Source organism: Colossoma macropomum, unplaced genomic scaffold (genome assembly GCF_904425465.1).
Source record: "Colossoma macropomum unplaced genomic scaffold, Colossoma_macropomum, whole genome shotgun sequence".
Taxonomy (NCBI): domain Eukaryota; kingdom Metazoa; phylum Chordata; class Actinopteri; order Characiformes; family Serrasalmidae; genus Colossoma; species Colossoma macropomum.
In genome coordinates, this window is record NW_023494791.1 from 514,410 (window position 1) to 530,462 (window position 16,053).

The 16,053-nt window shown below is 43.3% G+C and overlaps 1 protein-coding gene across 1 annotated transcript in view; it reads right to left on the reverse strand.

Annotated features, from left to right (window-relative positions):
• Positions 1–16,053, reverse strand: part of LOC118810079 (signal-induced proliferation-associated 1-like protein 2) — a 183,621-nt gene that overhangs the window by 32,352 nt on the left and 135,216 nt on the right. Inside the window, exons 11-14 of the mRNA XM_036573604.1 lie at positions 15,571–15,720; positions 14,492–14,601; positions 12,828–12,910; positions 5,494–5,906 (exon numbers count right to left, since the gene is read on the reverse strand). Coding sequence (XP_036429497.1) covers positions 5,494–5,906; positions 12,828–12,910; positions 14,492–14,601; positions 15,571–15,720 — 756 coding nt within the window. The remainder of the gene's footprint in view (positions 1–5,493; positions 5,907–12,827; positions 12,911–14,491; positions 14,602–15,570; positions 15,721–16,053) is intronic.

Sequence of the window (16,053 nt, forward strand, 5' to 3'; positions counted from 1 at the left end):
CTAGTCTCAAGTCTCTGAGGTGCGAGTCTGAGTTGCGTCTTGAGCCTCTGAGGTGAGAGTCTGAGTTGAGTCTTAAGCCTCTGAGGTTCAAGTCCAAGTCTAGTCTCGAGTCTCTGAGGTGCGAGTCCGAGTCGAGTCGAGTCTGGAGTCACGAGTCTCTGAGGTGTGGTAAGTCGGGACTCTGGGCTGCAAATCCAAGCCTGAGTTTCTGAGGTGTGAGTCCGAATCAAGTCATGAGTCAGTCAACATACGGACTGAGTGAGCCACTGACTCGAGTCCCCATCTATCAGATATATATCACCCACACTGTAAGGATCTGAAGGACAGCCCTGCATTCACAGAGCACATCAACGCTGTATGAGCCCTGACTGTGTGTGTTACAGAGAGGTGACGCTGAAATCCACTCTGTGGCCGTGGGCTCCGTTTAGCGTTAGCACGTCTCTCCTCGTCTGGCACCACCGCACGCACACTGACCCCCGACCTCGGCTGGTATACGGTGTGCGTGTGGGTGAGAGAGTGTTGGAGAATGCACGGTGAGAGAGAGAGAGAGAGAGAGACAGCTGAGGGCGAAGTCCAGAGCTGACAAACGGCAGGCGTGGAAACAGCGCTGGCGGGGGGGGGGCGAGGTGTGGATCCCGACTTCAGTGAAAAGTCACGCTCACTGAGTCAGAGCTGAATCACAGCACACAACAACGGTTCAGTGAACAGGGGTGTGAGGTCAGGGGTCAGAGGGTAAAGGTCACCACAGGGACAGAGAGGAAAACACAGTAGACCACGGGGGGTTAAGGTGTACCTGGACCTCTCGGACAGAGTCTTTAGTAGCAAAGACAACAAGCGCTCAGCTCCTCTGAAGCCGAAGAAAAGCAGAAAAATAAGCAAACGAGAGTTAATTAATCAGCAGCTTTGATACAGTTAGATTTATACAGTGTAATGAAAAAAACAAACGTGGGGGGGTGGGGTGGAGGGGGGGCTTCAGTAGGGGAGGACAATAACTGTGAACGATATTGGGTCGGCTGTCTGGAGGCACAGTTACATAACATGGTACATAAGAGAGAAAACAATGAAGGCGTAACTGCATTACAGGCCTTTTTCATAACACTGGAAAAACAATTCAGAGCCCATAATCAATCACACAGCGCTTAACCGGCACCGCACACAGCCGGATCACCGAGCAGCCGGACACCAGAGCCTCACACACGAGCGCTCCTCCTCCCTGCTCTCAATCCCTCTGTCTGCCCTGCTGGAAAAGACCGTTAGAACCACTTGGACTGGAACCGGGTCGTTTTGCTTTCTAATTGGAAAAGGCTTATCGTTAGAGAACGCTAGAACACCTTTAGATCCCATTAGGAAACCATCAGACAATCAACAATCCGATCATTATCAGGTTCCTGCAGTGATCTGATTAAGTGGTTGTGTAAACATGCACTCTGATTTCCTAAATCAGATTAAGGTCTATAAATCTGATTAGTAAATCTGATAAAGAAGCTGGATCTGAGCTCAGTAATGGGGTTCTTCAGTGCATCTAAACTCTCACGTTCTCTCTTTCTTTCGGTTCTCTCAGTCTGAGCATGTGGGAAAACTACGGAAGTCCGGAGAGGCCATGAGCTGTTGCTATAATTTTTTGGATTGTTATCTTGAGATAACAAGTTAACTATCTTGTGATCAAGATAAAGTTGTTATAATGAGATAATTAGTTAAATATCTTGTGATCTCAAGATAAAGTTGTTATAATGAGATAATGAGTTAAATATCTTGTGATCTCAAGATAACAAAGTATATCTGTGTGATGTGAATAATGTACACAAATATATTATATAGAAATCACAGCCAATTAAGGAGCTCTTAGAATTTTACGAACTGTGGCCCCTTTATGGCCCCACCTGAAAAAATCCTACTCTCTTAAAAAAGGATGGTTCTTCAAGGGTTCTTTAGTCAAGAAAAAAGTTCTATGTAGAATAATCAACACTCAAAGAACCATTTGCATGCTTAAATGGTTCTCTGCATGTTGAAATGGTTCTTCAGACTGATGGAGAATGTGTTGTAGATGGTTCTATATAGCACCAAAAAGGGTTCTTTTATTGCTACAATGTCAAGCTTGTTACAATAGAAGAACTCTTCTTGGTGCTGTATAGAACCCTTTTAAAAAGGGTCAGTCTGAAGAACCGTTTTACTATGCAGAGAACCAGAGTGTTCATGGTTCTATATAAAACCACTGTCATTACTAAAGAACCCTTGAAGAACCATCTTTTTAAGAGTGGCATACAAGAAGTGAAACAAAGAATTTGTGATAATAATAATAATGATAATAACGATAATGCTCATTTCTGGTACACTGCTGTTTCCTTATTGTTGAGAAAATGGAAAACATTCTGAGATCAGTTTGAGTTTCTATAGTCTGTCCACAGTAAACCCGCTAAAGCGAGGCAGGTAGGACTGCCCAGTGGAGGACAGGTCACTGAGCCTGAGGCTATCAGAGCCCATCAATAACAGGAAGTGACAGTCATTGTGTGGCGTGTTACGGAGCTGATTTAGGCTGGAGCTGAACTGTCTGCTTCAATCAGGAGCAGCTGCAGCTGGTCGACCGGCTCAGAGTCCAGCAGCTCTGCTGTTACTGAGCCGGCGTTCTTTTCATCGGGAGGAGAACCGAAGGAGAGAACTTTCATCCCCAGCTGGTTCTCCTGGTGCATTCCGTTTCAACTGGGGAGTCGGAATGTCTGAGTTCCCAGTAGGAGGTTTCAAAAGGAACGACCCCAAAACTCGGATTTCCCACTCTCAAAAAGATGGTTCTTCAAGGGTTCATCAGTAAAGAAAATGTTTCTATATAGAACCATCAACACAAAGAACGCTTTGCATGATTAAAGTGTTCTTTGCATGATGAAATGGTTCTCTGTATATGGTTCTATATAGAATCTTTTTGAAAAGGGTTCTATATAGCACCAAAAGGGTTCTTCTATTGTAACAATGTATCATAACAATAGAAAGATGCTTTTCAAAAAGGTTCTATTAAGGACCATGCACATCGTTTTCTTTACTAAAGAACTCTTGAATAACCATCTTTTTTAAGAGTGTAGGAACTCGAGGTAGCCTCGCCAACCCAACCTCAAAATCCTCAAAAGTCGGATGTCAGAGCAGGGAATGACGTTGAGTGTTCCCTTTTCAAAAATGTTCTATACAGATGCAGAGAACCATTTAAGCATGAAACATTGCCTTTTCTAAAGAACCCTTGAAGAACCATCTATTTAAAGGTGTATAGAAGTGATGGTTCTAAAAAGAAACATACCTTTTACTAAGAACCCTTAAAGAACCTTCTTTTTTTAAGAGGGTAGCTAAGCCCATATTAGGAACTCCGGGTCTAAGCTGTTTATCTCTAAGGGAAAAATCGCTGCTCTCATTTTATTGTAAACAAAAAAATCTTCCAAAGCTGAGACGATTTACTGTACAAAGATTTTTCCTCCAAACGTTGCCAGATCCTCTGGCCTACGAGGTTGTTAAGGAGTCAAAATATGACTATTGGTACATGTGTGGTAACACTGCTGCGCACTGAACTAACATCATAAGACTGACCTCACCAAAACACTCTAGCTACTCTGTCCAGCGTGGCGGTTTAGGGTGTCTGTCAGTTTTATCCTGCAGTTTGAGGAGCCGGCGTTGGTGGTGGCAGTGTTGACGTTTAACAGTAGACTGACTTTCACTGTCATTTCAGCTCACTTACAGCATTATTCATATTCTGACTCCTTAATGACCCTGTAAGAGGATCCAGTGACACTCGGTGGAAACGTGCACAGGACAGAACATATCAGGGTTTGTTTATTACTGCAGAGGCTGCAATAGCAGCGATTTTGAAAATGTTCATTATTCTCATAGAAAATTCAGCTCAGATCCAGAGTTCCTCACACAGACACGCAGACCACAGAGTGACACACGACCTCAGAGGCCTGTTTTGTTCCATCATTTGTTGTTTTCTGTGTAAGTGGGTTTGAAGAATGTCTTTAGAAGAAATGTTCTGGTTAGTAAACGAGGCCCAGTGTTCACAGAATTTTGTGCAATTTACTGTTTAATTCCTAATCCTAATAAAAGGAGTTTAATCTGAAATATTCTCCTCTGTACTTCAGTATGACAGAGTCCATCTGGCCCTGATCTTCTCAACAAACTGACTCAACACCTGCACTTCCTGTTAAGGCCTCACAGTCAGCTGATTTCCTCTCTTGGAGGGAGAGGAGGGGAGGGCTGTGAACCCATTGGCGCTGCACTCACCCACACTCGGGCAGGTTTGGGGGCTGCTCTGGGTCGGGTCGGTCCTCTGCTCTCCTGCAGCAGGCGGCCGTATGAGCTCCGGGTCTGGACCACTCTGGTGAGGAGCTGCGTTTGGAGCTGTGGGCCAATGGGCTGCCGGATTGCTGAGAACCACTGACCAGTCCAGAGCGGAGAACAGCACTACTAAGCACAACTAAACCTGACTTTAAAAATCTGAGAGGAAGCCAAACTCCACAGGTCAGTACAGTGTGACTTTTCCAACGAGCCCTGGATCGCATTGCTAGCCTTAAAGGAACCAGAGATACGGACCCTGGAATCACCAGCCTCCTCAGGTGGGGTGCGTTCAACCTCAAAACGCTGTGCACCGTTTTGCTACGGTTTCCAAGCTAAACGTGTTTCTTCAAAACGGTGTGAAACAGTGTGAAACGGTGTGCTGTGAGCTTTAAGGTGTATTTTCTCTCATTTGATGGGCGTGTCAGAGGAGTTCGTTGTGAGGCAGCACACACAACGAACTCTAATAAAGTCCTCTACCAATGCAGCCACTGCAGCTGGGCGTACGCAACAACTGAAGACATCAGAAGACGTGTTTTGAAGTTTTAAATGGGCATTAAAATTCGTTTAATCAGTAAATTCTTCAAAAAGAACGCCAAGCAAACACTTCCGTTGTGACAACCTGTTGTTTTGGTGCCCCCAACGTTTAAATATAACTCCTCAGAAAGTTGTCACAACGTTATCTGACAACACTGTGACACTGTAGTGGCAATGCTGTCAGTATGTTGCCACAACCTCCTAAAATCCTCGTAAGTTCCACAGAATTCTGCGAAGCTGCCAGTAAGTAGTCATAATACCATATGGCAACGTTATTTAATAACGAGGTTGTGATAACATTGTGACAAGCTTGTTGAGACAAACATACACAGCGCCACCTTTGCAGCAGCGTTGTAAGAAAGTAGACATTGTTGTGGCAGTGTTGTGTGTTTGATGGAGAACAGCCTTCTCAGCTGCTGTAGGTGCAAAGCTTGCGTAACTCAGCGTTCAGCGCACCACTGTCTTTATTTGAATTAATGATTCGCTACGTTTTGTCAGCCCTGCCGTCAGAGCCGGTTTAAGGGGAGCCTGGCCACTTCCTATTTCCCCCATTAACACTGACAAAAACAACTCAGTGATCTGACGCTACTGACCCCTCAGTCACAGTTTGTACCTTTGACTCCAGCCTAAGCTGCCGTCTCGCTCCCTCACCTGGAGTGTGTGGGGATCTCGCTCAGATCTCCCACGCTGCTGTCGGTGGCCGCGTGTCCGACTGCCAGCGCCGCGGCGTAGCTCTGGGGCAGGTACAGCTTGGCGTGCTCCTCGTCTGCTCCTCCGTCCTCTGGATGCTCCGGCGTCCAGGAGTGTCCCTGCTCCACCGCCCCCCGACCCTGCAGCACCATGCGGGCCACGCCGGCGGAGGCCACGCCCGGAGGCGGAGGGGGGGCGCAGCACGGTGCAGTGTCTATTCCGCTGTCCGTGGAGGCTCCTTTGATGTACGTGAGGCCGAGCATCTCCGGGTCCATCAGGTCACCGGATCCAAAGTGCTTCTCATCGCTGTTACTGCTGGAGGCACTGCTGGACAGAGTGTTGCTGCTGGAGTGGCTGGAGTTCTTATCTCCACCCTGATGGACACACACACACACACACACACACACACACACACACACACACACAAACATCCAGGTTAAAGGAAAATTCCAGCCGAAATGTAATGGATATATCAGTAAACACGCCTCCTGTCCTCCAACAGCGGCGCTGCAATAGTGTCGAGAGTGAGAGTTACGGCTAGAAAAGCACTAATGATGTATCTCCAAGGTGGGAGGAACCACTGAACAGCTACAGCTGGTTTAGGGTTGGACTAAAGCAGATAAACAGCTCACAGTGAGAGCCAGGCTAAAGTACAGCCTTCACACGGGGGGGTTAGTTTAACACACTGTTACAGCTCAGACCCCAAAGTACACAATCTCCATCTCCATATCTCCCATATACGACTGTTCAAGATTTCATTTACAGATTTATCAAAAACATACTATGCTCTTCTACTTTGTGGTCAAAAATAGAATAAAGATATCTTTTCGTAAAATATTATGCTAAATATATTTTTATATTTAGTTTTGACACGTGCGGCCATCCCCTGGCCAGCAGGAAGGTGGGGCCCGAACTAAAGTGAGGATGAAGCCCCAGAGGATGGTGGGGAGAGGAGATCTGCGAGTTGGTTGAGGAAGGCCTCGAGTCTCGAGCCCTGTCTCCTGGGCACCGCCTCCGGTCCTGCAGCACAGCCACTTTAATCTGCCTCACGTTCGATCCTGGTGGCCAAGCCGGAGAGCGGGGGCAGCGACGGAGGCGGGGCAGAGAAGGAACAGAGAGAGAGGGACGAGCAGCAGCAACAGACTGAAGAACTGGAAAGCTCGAGTGAGAAAAGGACCGAAAAGTCCAGTTTGAAGCCACTGAAGAGTGGCCAGCTTAGCTTTGGTTTGTGCTTGTTTGGAGAGAAAAATAACAAACCTGAACTCTGCGTCCAGCATTTAAACTGCAGTAAATTAACTGTGCTTTGTGCCCGTTACCATTTTAGCTATGGGTACAATTTCCCCCCAGTCTGTTAGTCAGCCTCACCTGTGGGGGAGGTTGTGATGTTTGCTCTTTCAGCTGAACTGTTCATAAACGGTAGGAGCTGGACTTTCCTACTGTATCAGAGATAGTTTTCAAAATATTAAGCAAAAAACAAGATGTTAGGAGGAGCTTTTGAAAAACAAACAGCTCTTGGTGGATTTCTGGAAGCTGTTTTTTCTGTTAGTTAATGAATGCAGTGATCTAACGTTCCTGCTAGAGAGCTGAATATCTTACTGCAGCCGTTTATCTGCAATAACCATCTTCAGATCACCAGAAAGGGGCAAGAGAGTAAACACAAATACAAGATATTATCTAGATTATCTAGATCACATTTATCAGCAGTGATACTGATAAAGTGTAAACATGTTTTTAGATTTTGGAAATGTTTAGCTCAGGAAATTAGTAGAACTCTTACTCCTACACTCTTAGAGGAGATGGCTCTTCAAGGGTTCTTTAGTAAAGAAAATGGTTGCAAATTTAAGGGTTCTTTGCATCATGAAAGGTTCTTCAAATTGCAGATTGCTATAGATGGATCTATATAGCACCGAAATGGTTCTGCCACTCTTATGATTTCAAGCTTGTAACAACAGAAGAACCCTTTTTGATTCTATTTTGAATCTTTTTGAAAACAGTTCTGTATAGAACCATCTACAGCACAATCTCCATCAATCTGAAGAACGATTTCACCATGCAAAGAACCATTTAATCATGCAAAGGGTTCTTTGTGTGCTCATGGTTCTATGCAGATATCATATATATTTTCTTTACCAAAGAACCATCTTTTTGAAGTGTGTAGCTAGGAAACATATCTAAAATTACTGGCTAGGACAGACGCCCCCTTCTGTCACTCAGTAGTATAGGGACATAGTTCGGATGCTTCCTCATGAACAACTGGTACTAGTGAAAATTTCAGGTTCAAGGTGGGGGTGGTGGTGGGGGGGGGGTGTAAATTTCCATAGTAACATGTACTCAGTGCTCATGAATACATCTTTTTTCTAAAAACCAACAAAACGTTTGTTTAAAATATATTGTAATGTATTTATCAGTTTTGAGATTTCCTGCGGTGGCATTAACATATTACATAACTCATAACTCATAACTCATAACTCGTGCTGAAATATACTGCTCACATCCGGAGATGATTAAGGGCAAATCTGGCTCGTTTACAGCGAAACATTCTTTTTGACAGTTTGCAGCAGCTTGATTAGCCCAACTCACCAGCACGTCTCTCTGTATTTACACCACATGCTGCCGCCCCGCAGTCCAGCACGACTAATTACTGCCAGATAATAAGCAAATCTGCGATTGGTAATGTATGCAAATTTCCAGTGCCTTTAGTAATTACAGTGCAGACGAAAGACAGCAGATCCTCAGAGATCTCGCAGAGCGCAGCCTGCAGCGTTTCAGAGTCGGAGAGATGAGGAGGACAGCGTTTCAGAGAGGAGGGTAAAAGCGGGTCGATGGCTGAAAGTGGTCATTTAGCGAGCGCGGTGTGCAGCGCCTCCTCGATCTGCTACGGAGGAGGAGCGTTCATTATTCATGGAGTTCAAAAGCACGTTCTATAATGAATCATGAGCAGACAGTGCAGGACGACAGGCACGCCTCGATACTTCACTCACTGCACTCACTACAGCGGCTCACAGAGACGCTTCTGCTGCTCGCTGCTCTCCGTCCCCTCATTCATCATGTGATGGGCTGTAATACAGGCTCAACCACATGGGCGGATCCAGGGGTGGGGCTACAGGGGTACGGCTACAGGGGTACGGCTACAGGGGTACGGGCCCTGGTAAAAATCTGATTCGCTGCTTAAGTGCCCCCCTGCTGTCACCCACCACCTACGAGCACAACACTGACTGATCGAACACGCCCCTCATGTGGATGGTGTAGACTGGAGGAGTTCTGAGGAAGAACCCCTCCTCTAGCAGCAGACTCAGAGATTTAGACACGTGAAAAAGTTTACAGACCCATGACGTTGGGTTCGTTTTCTTTCTCTGACAGCTTTTGAATGTTGGGAGGGAAATGTAAATATGTGCTCTGCAAAAAATGGCAAGTGAAATGTTCCTAAATCTATAATCTATCAAGTGACAACATCTCAGATATGGTCAATATATCTAATATTTCTCATTGTGAGATCGTTGCAGGAATAATGTAAGATTATTCACCTTTTTTTCAGATATTTAAACTTTTCTAGACATTTCTTATGATTTCAGTAACTGTATCTTGTTAGTGCATTTTTTTCATTGGCAGTTCATTTTACTTGTTTCGAGAAATTATGAAAATAATTTTGCTGATTTTAAGATATAATTATCTCAGTACCTACCTCAGTAACTGTTTTACTACCTCAGTAACTGTTTTACTACCTCAGTAACTGTTTTACTACCTCAGTAATTGTAATTGTTTTACTACCTCAGTAACTGCTGTGTTTATATATGTTATCTGACGTAACTTACAGATCACATCACGTCAAATATGTCTGCACCTTATTCCACTACCTCATGTCCAGAAATCTGTGCTGTGTCGGTGCTACACTGTCCGGTCTGTTTACTGTGTCTAATGTCTGTTTAATTTATTGTATGTATTTGTTTTCTAGCTTAATTTTTGTTTGCACTGTCTGCACATTCGCACTTTGTAATTTTGTACTTTTGTACTTTTGTTCCTTGTTGCAGGTTGTTGTTCCTGGAGGAACGTAATTTCGCTCCACTGTGTACTGTACATAGATGGAATGACAATAAAAGCCTCTTGACTCTCGACTTGACTTGAATTAGCTTACAACAGTCTTAAATCAGAACTTTTAGATCTACTGACTACATTTACGATCATTTCACTTGTCAAAATACTAATTTTTGCAGTGTATAAATTATCATCATTCACAACCAAGACAAGCAGCTAGAGCTTCAGTTTTGTTTAAACTGATGTAGAACAGGTTGATTTATGTGGACTGTCTCTTAAGAGCCAAACGACTGTCTACAACAGGGGTGCAGAACTCGGGTCCTGGATGGCCAGCGTCCAGCACAGTCTGGCAGTGTCCCTACTCAAACACACCCACTAAACCTGGCAGTTAACAGAGGAGTGTAATCAGGTGTGTTTGAACAGGTAAATCACCAAACTGTGCTGAACACCGGGACCAGAGGTGTGTAACCCAACGCTACACACTGCATTGCAAGTGGCAATCATCGGGGCCCAAGCACAGCACGCCTTATGCAGTCAGTGCAGGCCTTTCAGCAGACTGAGGGGGAGCTTTTAGAATGACCTCTATCTACGATAACTTCAGCAGATTTAACACAGATTTTACACAGCCAAAGTTTGTACCCACTGACCTTTGACCTTGCTATGGTAAGCAATAGGTTTTTAACCATTACGTCCTGGAAAGCAGTCATTTTTAAAATGCCTTGTATTGTATTTCAATGAACTGAATCATTCTATAGCAATTATTTCTTTCCCTGTCCAAGCCTCTGAACCCCCCGGCACCGGGTTCTGAACTCGTCACCTGCAGAAAGACAAAGAAAGTAACAGATGGGCTGTACGAGCACCTTACATTAAGGCGAGCCAGTGACTGAAATATTGCCGCCTGACACCAGCGTAGACTGTAGATTTGCTCCGATAGCACAACCGAACAGCAGCACCAAGGGCAGGATGACCTTATCTCCATTCATTCATCACAGTGAGGCCGATACGCACTGACAGCCAGACTGGGGGGAGTGGAGGGATGTGTGTACACTAATTTTCAAAGGTTTGGAAAAACTGTTTTCAATAAAATAAAAAACTTCTTCAAGTTTGAGGAACTCAATTTTGAAGTACACCGCACACCAATAACAGTCATAGACCACCATTCAGCCTTTTCATTTCTAGTAAAAACAGCCATTAAGGTCATGTTATTGATTTTTCAGGAGATATGTGTGAGATTAGATATGAGACAGTCCACTTGCATAAGGAAGGAGAACCACAATGGGTCTAAAAGGATGTGTAGCGGTCAGGAAAACCTCACTGAGAAAAGGAGACAGAGGAGAACATCTGCACTGGAGTGAGTCTAAATCTGAGATCTCTGAAAACAGAAGTATGTTTTTTATTTGTAAAGCTCTGATATCTTAGCGCCTGAAAACACCTTAAATCTAACAAAGATATCTAATTTTTCTCATTATAAGATTGTTGCGAGAATATTATATGACTCTTTAGCTCATTTCTAGACACTTGGACTTGTTTTCAGTCTTGATATGAAAACGGTAAGAGATGAGAAATTTCTATTATTTAAAGTTAGGCTGTTCCACAGCCTCAGAGCAGCGACTGCAAAAGCACAGAACCAGACATAACCGATCTGAGTGCGGTATGAACACCGTCAACGCAAATAAGACTCTTAGAACCATCAGTCAAGCACCAGACAAGTTCCCTGTTGTTGATTTTCTGAGTGTAAATAAGTTAATACATCCTCTACAGAGAACACAATTAATACATTTACTGGGTAATTACTGTGTATGTGCTTATTAACTTCATTAAGTGAAATGATCTCACTGTACTGGCAGACATTTTTTGTGTCGAGCAAAATAAGCAAAATTATCTGAGCTATACAGTGACAGGTTTACTATATAAAATGACAAATTTAGGAATATCTAGAAAGTACTGAAATAATCTTATAATAAGCTAACAATAATCTCAGCATGAGAAATATCATTCTGCAAAAATGATAATTTTGTTAAGATATATTAAATCTAGTCAATATATCTTATACTTTTCATTGTGAGATTGCTGCAAGAAAAAAAGTGCCTTGTACAAAAGTTATGACACATTTATACATGTTTTATTTTTAAATATGTTAAACACAGCAAATAAATATAAATAAACAGATTTACAGGAAAATGTCATCTCTCAGTGTGTCTCTGTAGAAGATATGTACACTTATTTACACTTCAACAATCAATAACGTGTGATCTCCTCAGGGGTGTTCAAACTTTTGCATACAGCCCCATCAATTTTAATTAAACATCTGTGGAAAATGTAGCAAGAAACAAATTTTACAGCAAGAAAACAACCAAGCAAACCTGCTGAGATGATTAACACGTACTCGGATGGTGAGAAGCAGAAAATGATCAACCAGCTTCTAAGACTGAACTTTGGAGGCGTGTCTGCAGATTCTTTGAGGAGCTGAAAGTGAGTCTCCTGAAAAGAATGGAAGCTGGAATAAAGGTGAAGAGTGACTCACTGACTCACACAGCGGAGATTAGAGTTAGCTGGCGAGGTTTTGTGTGATTTTCTCTTAAACATGTTTTCTGATGAGGAAAAATGAATAACTCGTATTTAACCCTCTGGGGTCAAATCCTCTGTCTCTATATCTGTGTCTGTATCTTTGTGATGATCCAGCTCAGAAATCCAGTTCAAACACTTCCTGAATCTGTAGAGTCGCCCTTTCCATTCCATCTTATCTCGAGATCTTACGAGACTCACATCCGGAGTTATGAGCCTATGAAGAGGGGCTGAGATACACATCATCTTCCGTGTGGAGCTGGTGGATTGGTGTGTCCGTCTACATTCTGTGTGAAACTGACCAATGGACACACAGGAAATCACTAAGAACTGACCATCACGCCGGAAACCCTTCATTCTTCATTCAGTCCACATCGGAGACTCATGTGAAATGGCGTGCAGAGAGTTTACAGCTGCTGAAGCTGCTGCAGCGGTTTTGGAAAGTAGTGATGAAGATAACGGAGCATTTAGATATGAAACATATGAGGAGAAAAAATATAGAGAGAGTTAAATAAAGGAGAGTTTAGGAAGAGATGAACAAATCGAGAGAACGACCTCAGACCACAGAGGGTTACTGTCTATTTTGGCTGGGAATTAAATAACTCATCTGTATAGATCTGCATGTGTATCCATTCACACACAGAGACTGTAACAGAGGCCACAGCAGAGTTTACAGCCGGTGCCAGAAGGAGACTCACCCGGGTCAGCTTGTTGGGCGAGTCCTTGCCTCTCTCTTTCAGGGAGTTGAGGATCTTGGTGGAGGGCATGTGCCACTTGGCCTCTAAAGAGGGAAGAGCATGAAAGATGACAGTGAGCCTGAGAGCCCAGAGCAAGACTGCAGACATGTGATGTATTAATAGCAGTTGACCTTTAGCGCTGAGGCCGGGCGCGAGGACAAAAGTGTAACATCAAGACACCTGAAGGCTTTTTCACAATACACAGTGTTCATCACCACATTCAGCTTCACAGAGCTTTGAGAACAGAAAAATACACCTGCAAAATCTTTAATAAGGAACAAGAGGAAAAGCATCAAACAATCAGTCAAAAATAAACGAATACACTGCAAAATATGGCACCTTGTCAGGTGAAATGATCTTACATCTAGTCGATATGTCTAATATTTCCCATTTTGAGATGGTTGTCCACTTATTATAAGATTATCTAACTTATTTCTAGACATTATTTACTTGTTTTAAGTAATTTTATTACATAAAATTATCACACCATAGTGACAGATAATTTTGCTGGTTTCAAGCTCATTTCTTAAAACAAGCAAAATTATCTGCCAATATAGTGAAACAATTTTACTAAAAATTACTTAAATCAAGTAAAAATGCCTACAAATAAAGTAAATAATCTTTAATTAAGCGCACAACAACCTGAGCGGGAAAATTATTAGATTTATTGACTTATTTATTTAATATAATTTTACTTGACAAGATACCATTTTTTTGCAGTGTAGCACAGTGAAACGAGCGTAAATGTAGCACATATTCCTCTTTTTTCTGAGACGTCTGTCTGCTCATTATGAGATTAACTTATTTCAAGATTTTTTGACTTATTTTAAGTGATTTCAGGTGGCAAAATGATCTCATTTAATGCTGCTTGTTTGTAAGGAATCTGTTTGAAAAAAGCAAACTTACCTGCCTATATATCTATCTATCTATCTATATATATATATATATATATGGATAGATAGATAGATAGATAGAAGAGATAATTCCACTTACTAAAATCACTTAAAACAAGCAAAGGTCTAATAATAACTAAATGATAAGCAATAAGCTTATAACAATCTCAGCATGAGAAATATCAGTTATCTCGACTAGATTTAAGATCATTTCACTTCACAAGTCACTGAGTCAGCTACTTGTTACTATGCGGTTTCTGTAGTTGTTTACCTGGTTGTTGTTGTTGTTTACAGGCTCTCGGTAAGTGATCGCTTTATGACACATGAAGTTCAGTGTTCTAAAAAGTGCTTCCCATGATACACTCACAAAAACATTCATCACAATAGGTTTAAAGCATCATTTTGCTCGTCCCCAATCAGAGCTCACAAATCCTGAAACAGCGCACTGAATCTTTAACTCCTTCACCACTTTAGCTGTGACAGAATTATGACGTAAAGAACAACATTACAGTATATATGAACATCATATGTGACTTAGTTCTGCAAACTTCACAGCTCTTGGTGGGCGGGTGCTGTAATAACCCTTTAATAAACTCTTATAATAAAAAGACAAACACATTTTGGTGCTATAAAGATCCTTTTTCAGGACAGTTCTGTAATTCTGCTGGTTGGGAAAATAACTTGAGACCAGAATCATGACTGCAGCCCAGTGTATGTGTGACTGTGTCTCACCTGCAGAGCGCGCTCTCTCCAGTGTGGGCTCTCTCTCTCTCAGCCCGTCACCGTCTCCCAGCATGCCCTGCGTCTCAGAGGAGCGCTCGTGCAGTACAGGAGACTGGCAACTGCAGGAAGACAAATTCTGTCAGATTTCTACACCAACAGCTTTTCTGTTGTGTTAATGTAAGCAGGGACGCGGGGGGGCGTTTAAGTTGGGGGTGATGAAATCTAAAGCACTGGAACTGAGAGCCCAAACCCTGGAGAACAGCCCCGCCCATCATCCCCCCTCCACCAAACTTTACTGCTGGCTCTGCATTCCGGTAGGTAACGTTCTCCTGAGATCCACCAAACCCAGACTCATCATCAGACTGACACACAGAGAAGCTGAATCATCACTCCAGAGAACACGGTTCCACTGCTCCAGAGTCCACTGGCGGTGCTTTACACCCCTCCAGCCGACGCTTGGCATTGCACATAGTGATCTTAGGCCTGTGTGCAGCTGCTCAGCCATTTCATGAAGCTCTTAATGCACAGTTCTTGGGCTGATGTTGCTTCCAGAGGCAGGTTGGAGCTCTGGAGTGAGTGATGTAACAGATAGATGGTCTACCACCTCATGGCTGAGCTGTTGTTGCTCCATTTCATAATAATAGCACTTACAGTTGGCTGGAGCAGCTCTAGCAGGACAGAAATCCCACAAACTAACTTGTGACAGAGGTGGCATCCTAAGAGAAGCACCATGTTTAAAGTCACTGAGCTCATCAGTGGTTGTCTATGGAGATTTTGTGGCTCTGTGCTTAATTTTATATGCCTGTTAGCAAAAGGTGTGGATGAAACACCTGCACTCCATAAATAGGAGAGGTGTCCATATACTTTTGGCCATATAGTGTTGAAAAATGCTGGAACACTCTTTAATAAATATGGTTTTATTAATTTAATATATACAAAATAGGTCAAGTTTCTACTGAAGGTTTGGACCAAAATTCCAGGTCTGACTGAAGCTCTAATCTGTCTACACCTGGTTTCAGGGATGGACTCTCTAAATCAGTGTGTAGAGATTTCGGAGCAGTATCTGTGGGCGGGTGAGTGTGACATACCCCTCGTATCCGGGCTGCTGGCTCCAGGTGGCGCTCCCACACGGTCCTGGATCACTGGAGGACGACTGGTTACTGGGCGAGCTGCGGTAGTGCTGACTGCCCTCTGCCTTACTGCAGGAGATCTGAGGATTCTCCATGTCCTGTAGAGCCCTACAGAGAGAGAGAGAGAGAGAGAGAGAGAGAGAGAGAGAGAGAGAGAGAGAGAGAGAGATGCTCTACTTCTTTTTGCTTTACATTCATTAAAAATGAAATATGAAGTTATGGTGGTGAATGAATCCACACTGTTGGCCTCGTTTACAGAGGCGGGGAGAAAAACACACAGACAGAAACACAGAGCTGAATCCCCAGAGAGCCTCACACTGCCTCACTCTGCTCTTAACCATCTACTGCCTTAATGGAGAACCAAGGCAGACTCACTCACTCCCATCTACTGCCTTAAATGTAGAACACCAACAGAGTCTCTCTCTTTCTTCAAGTCTCTCT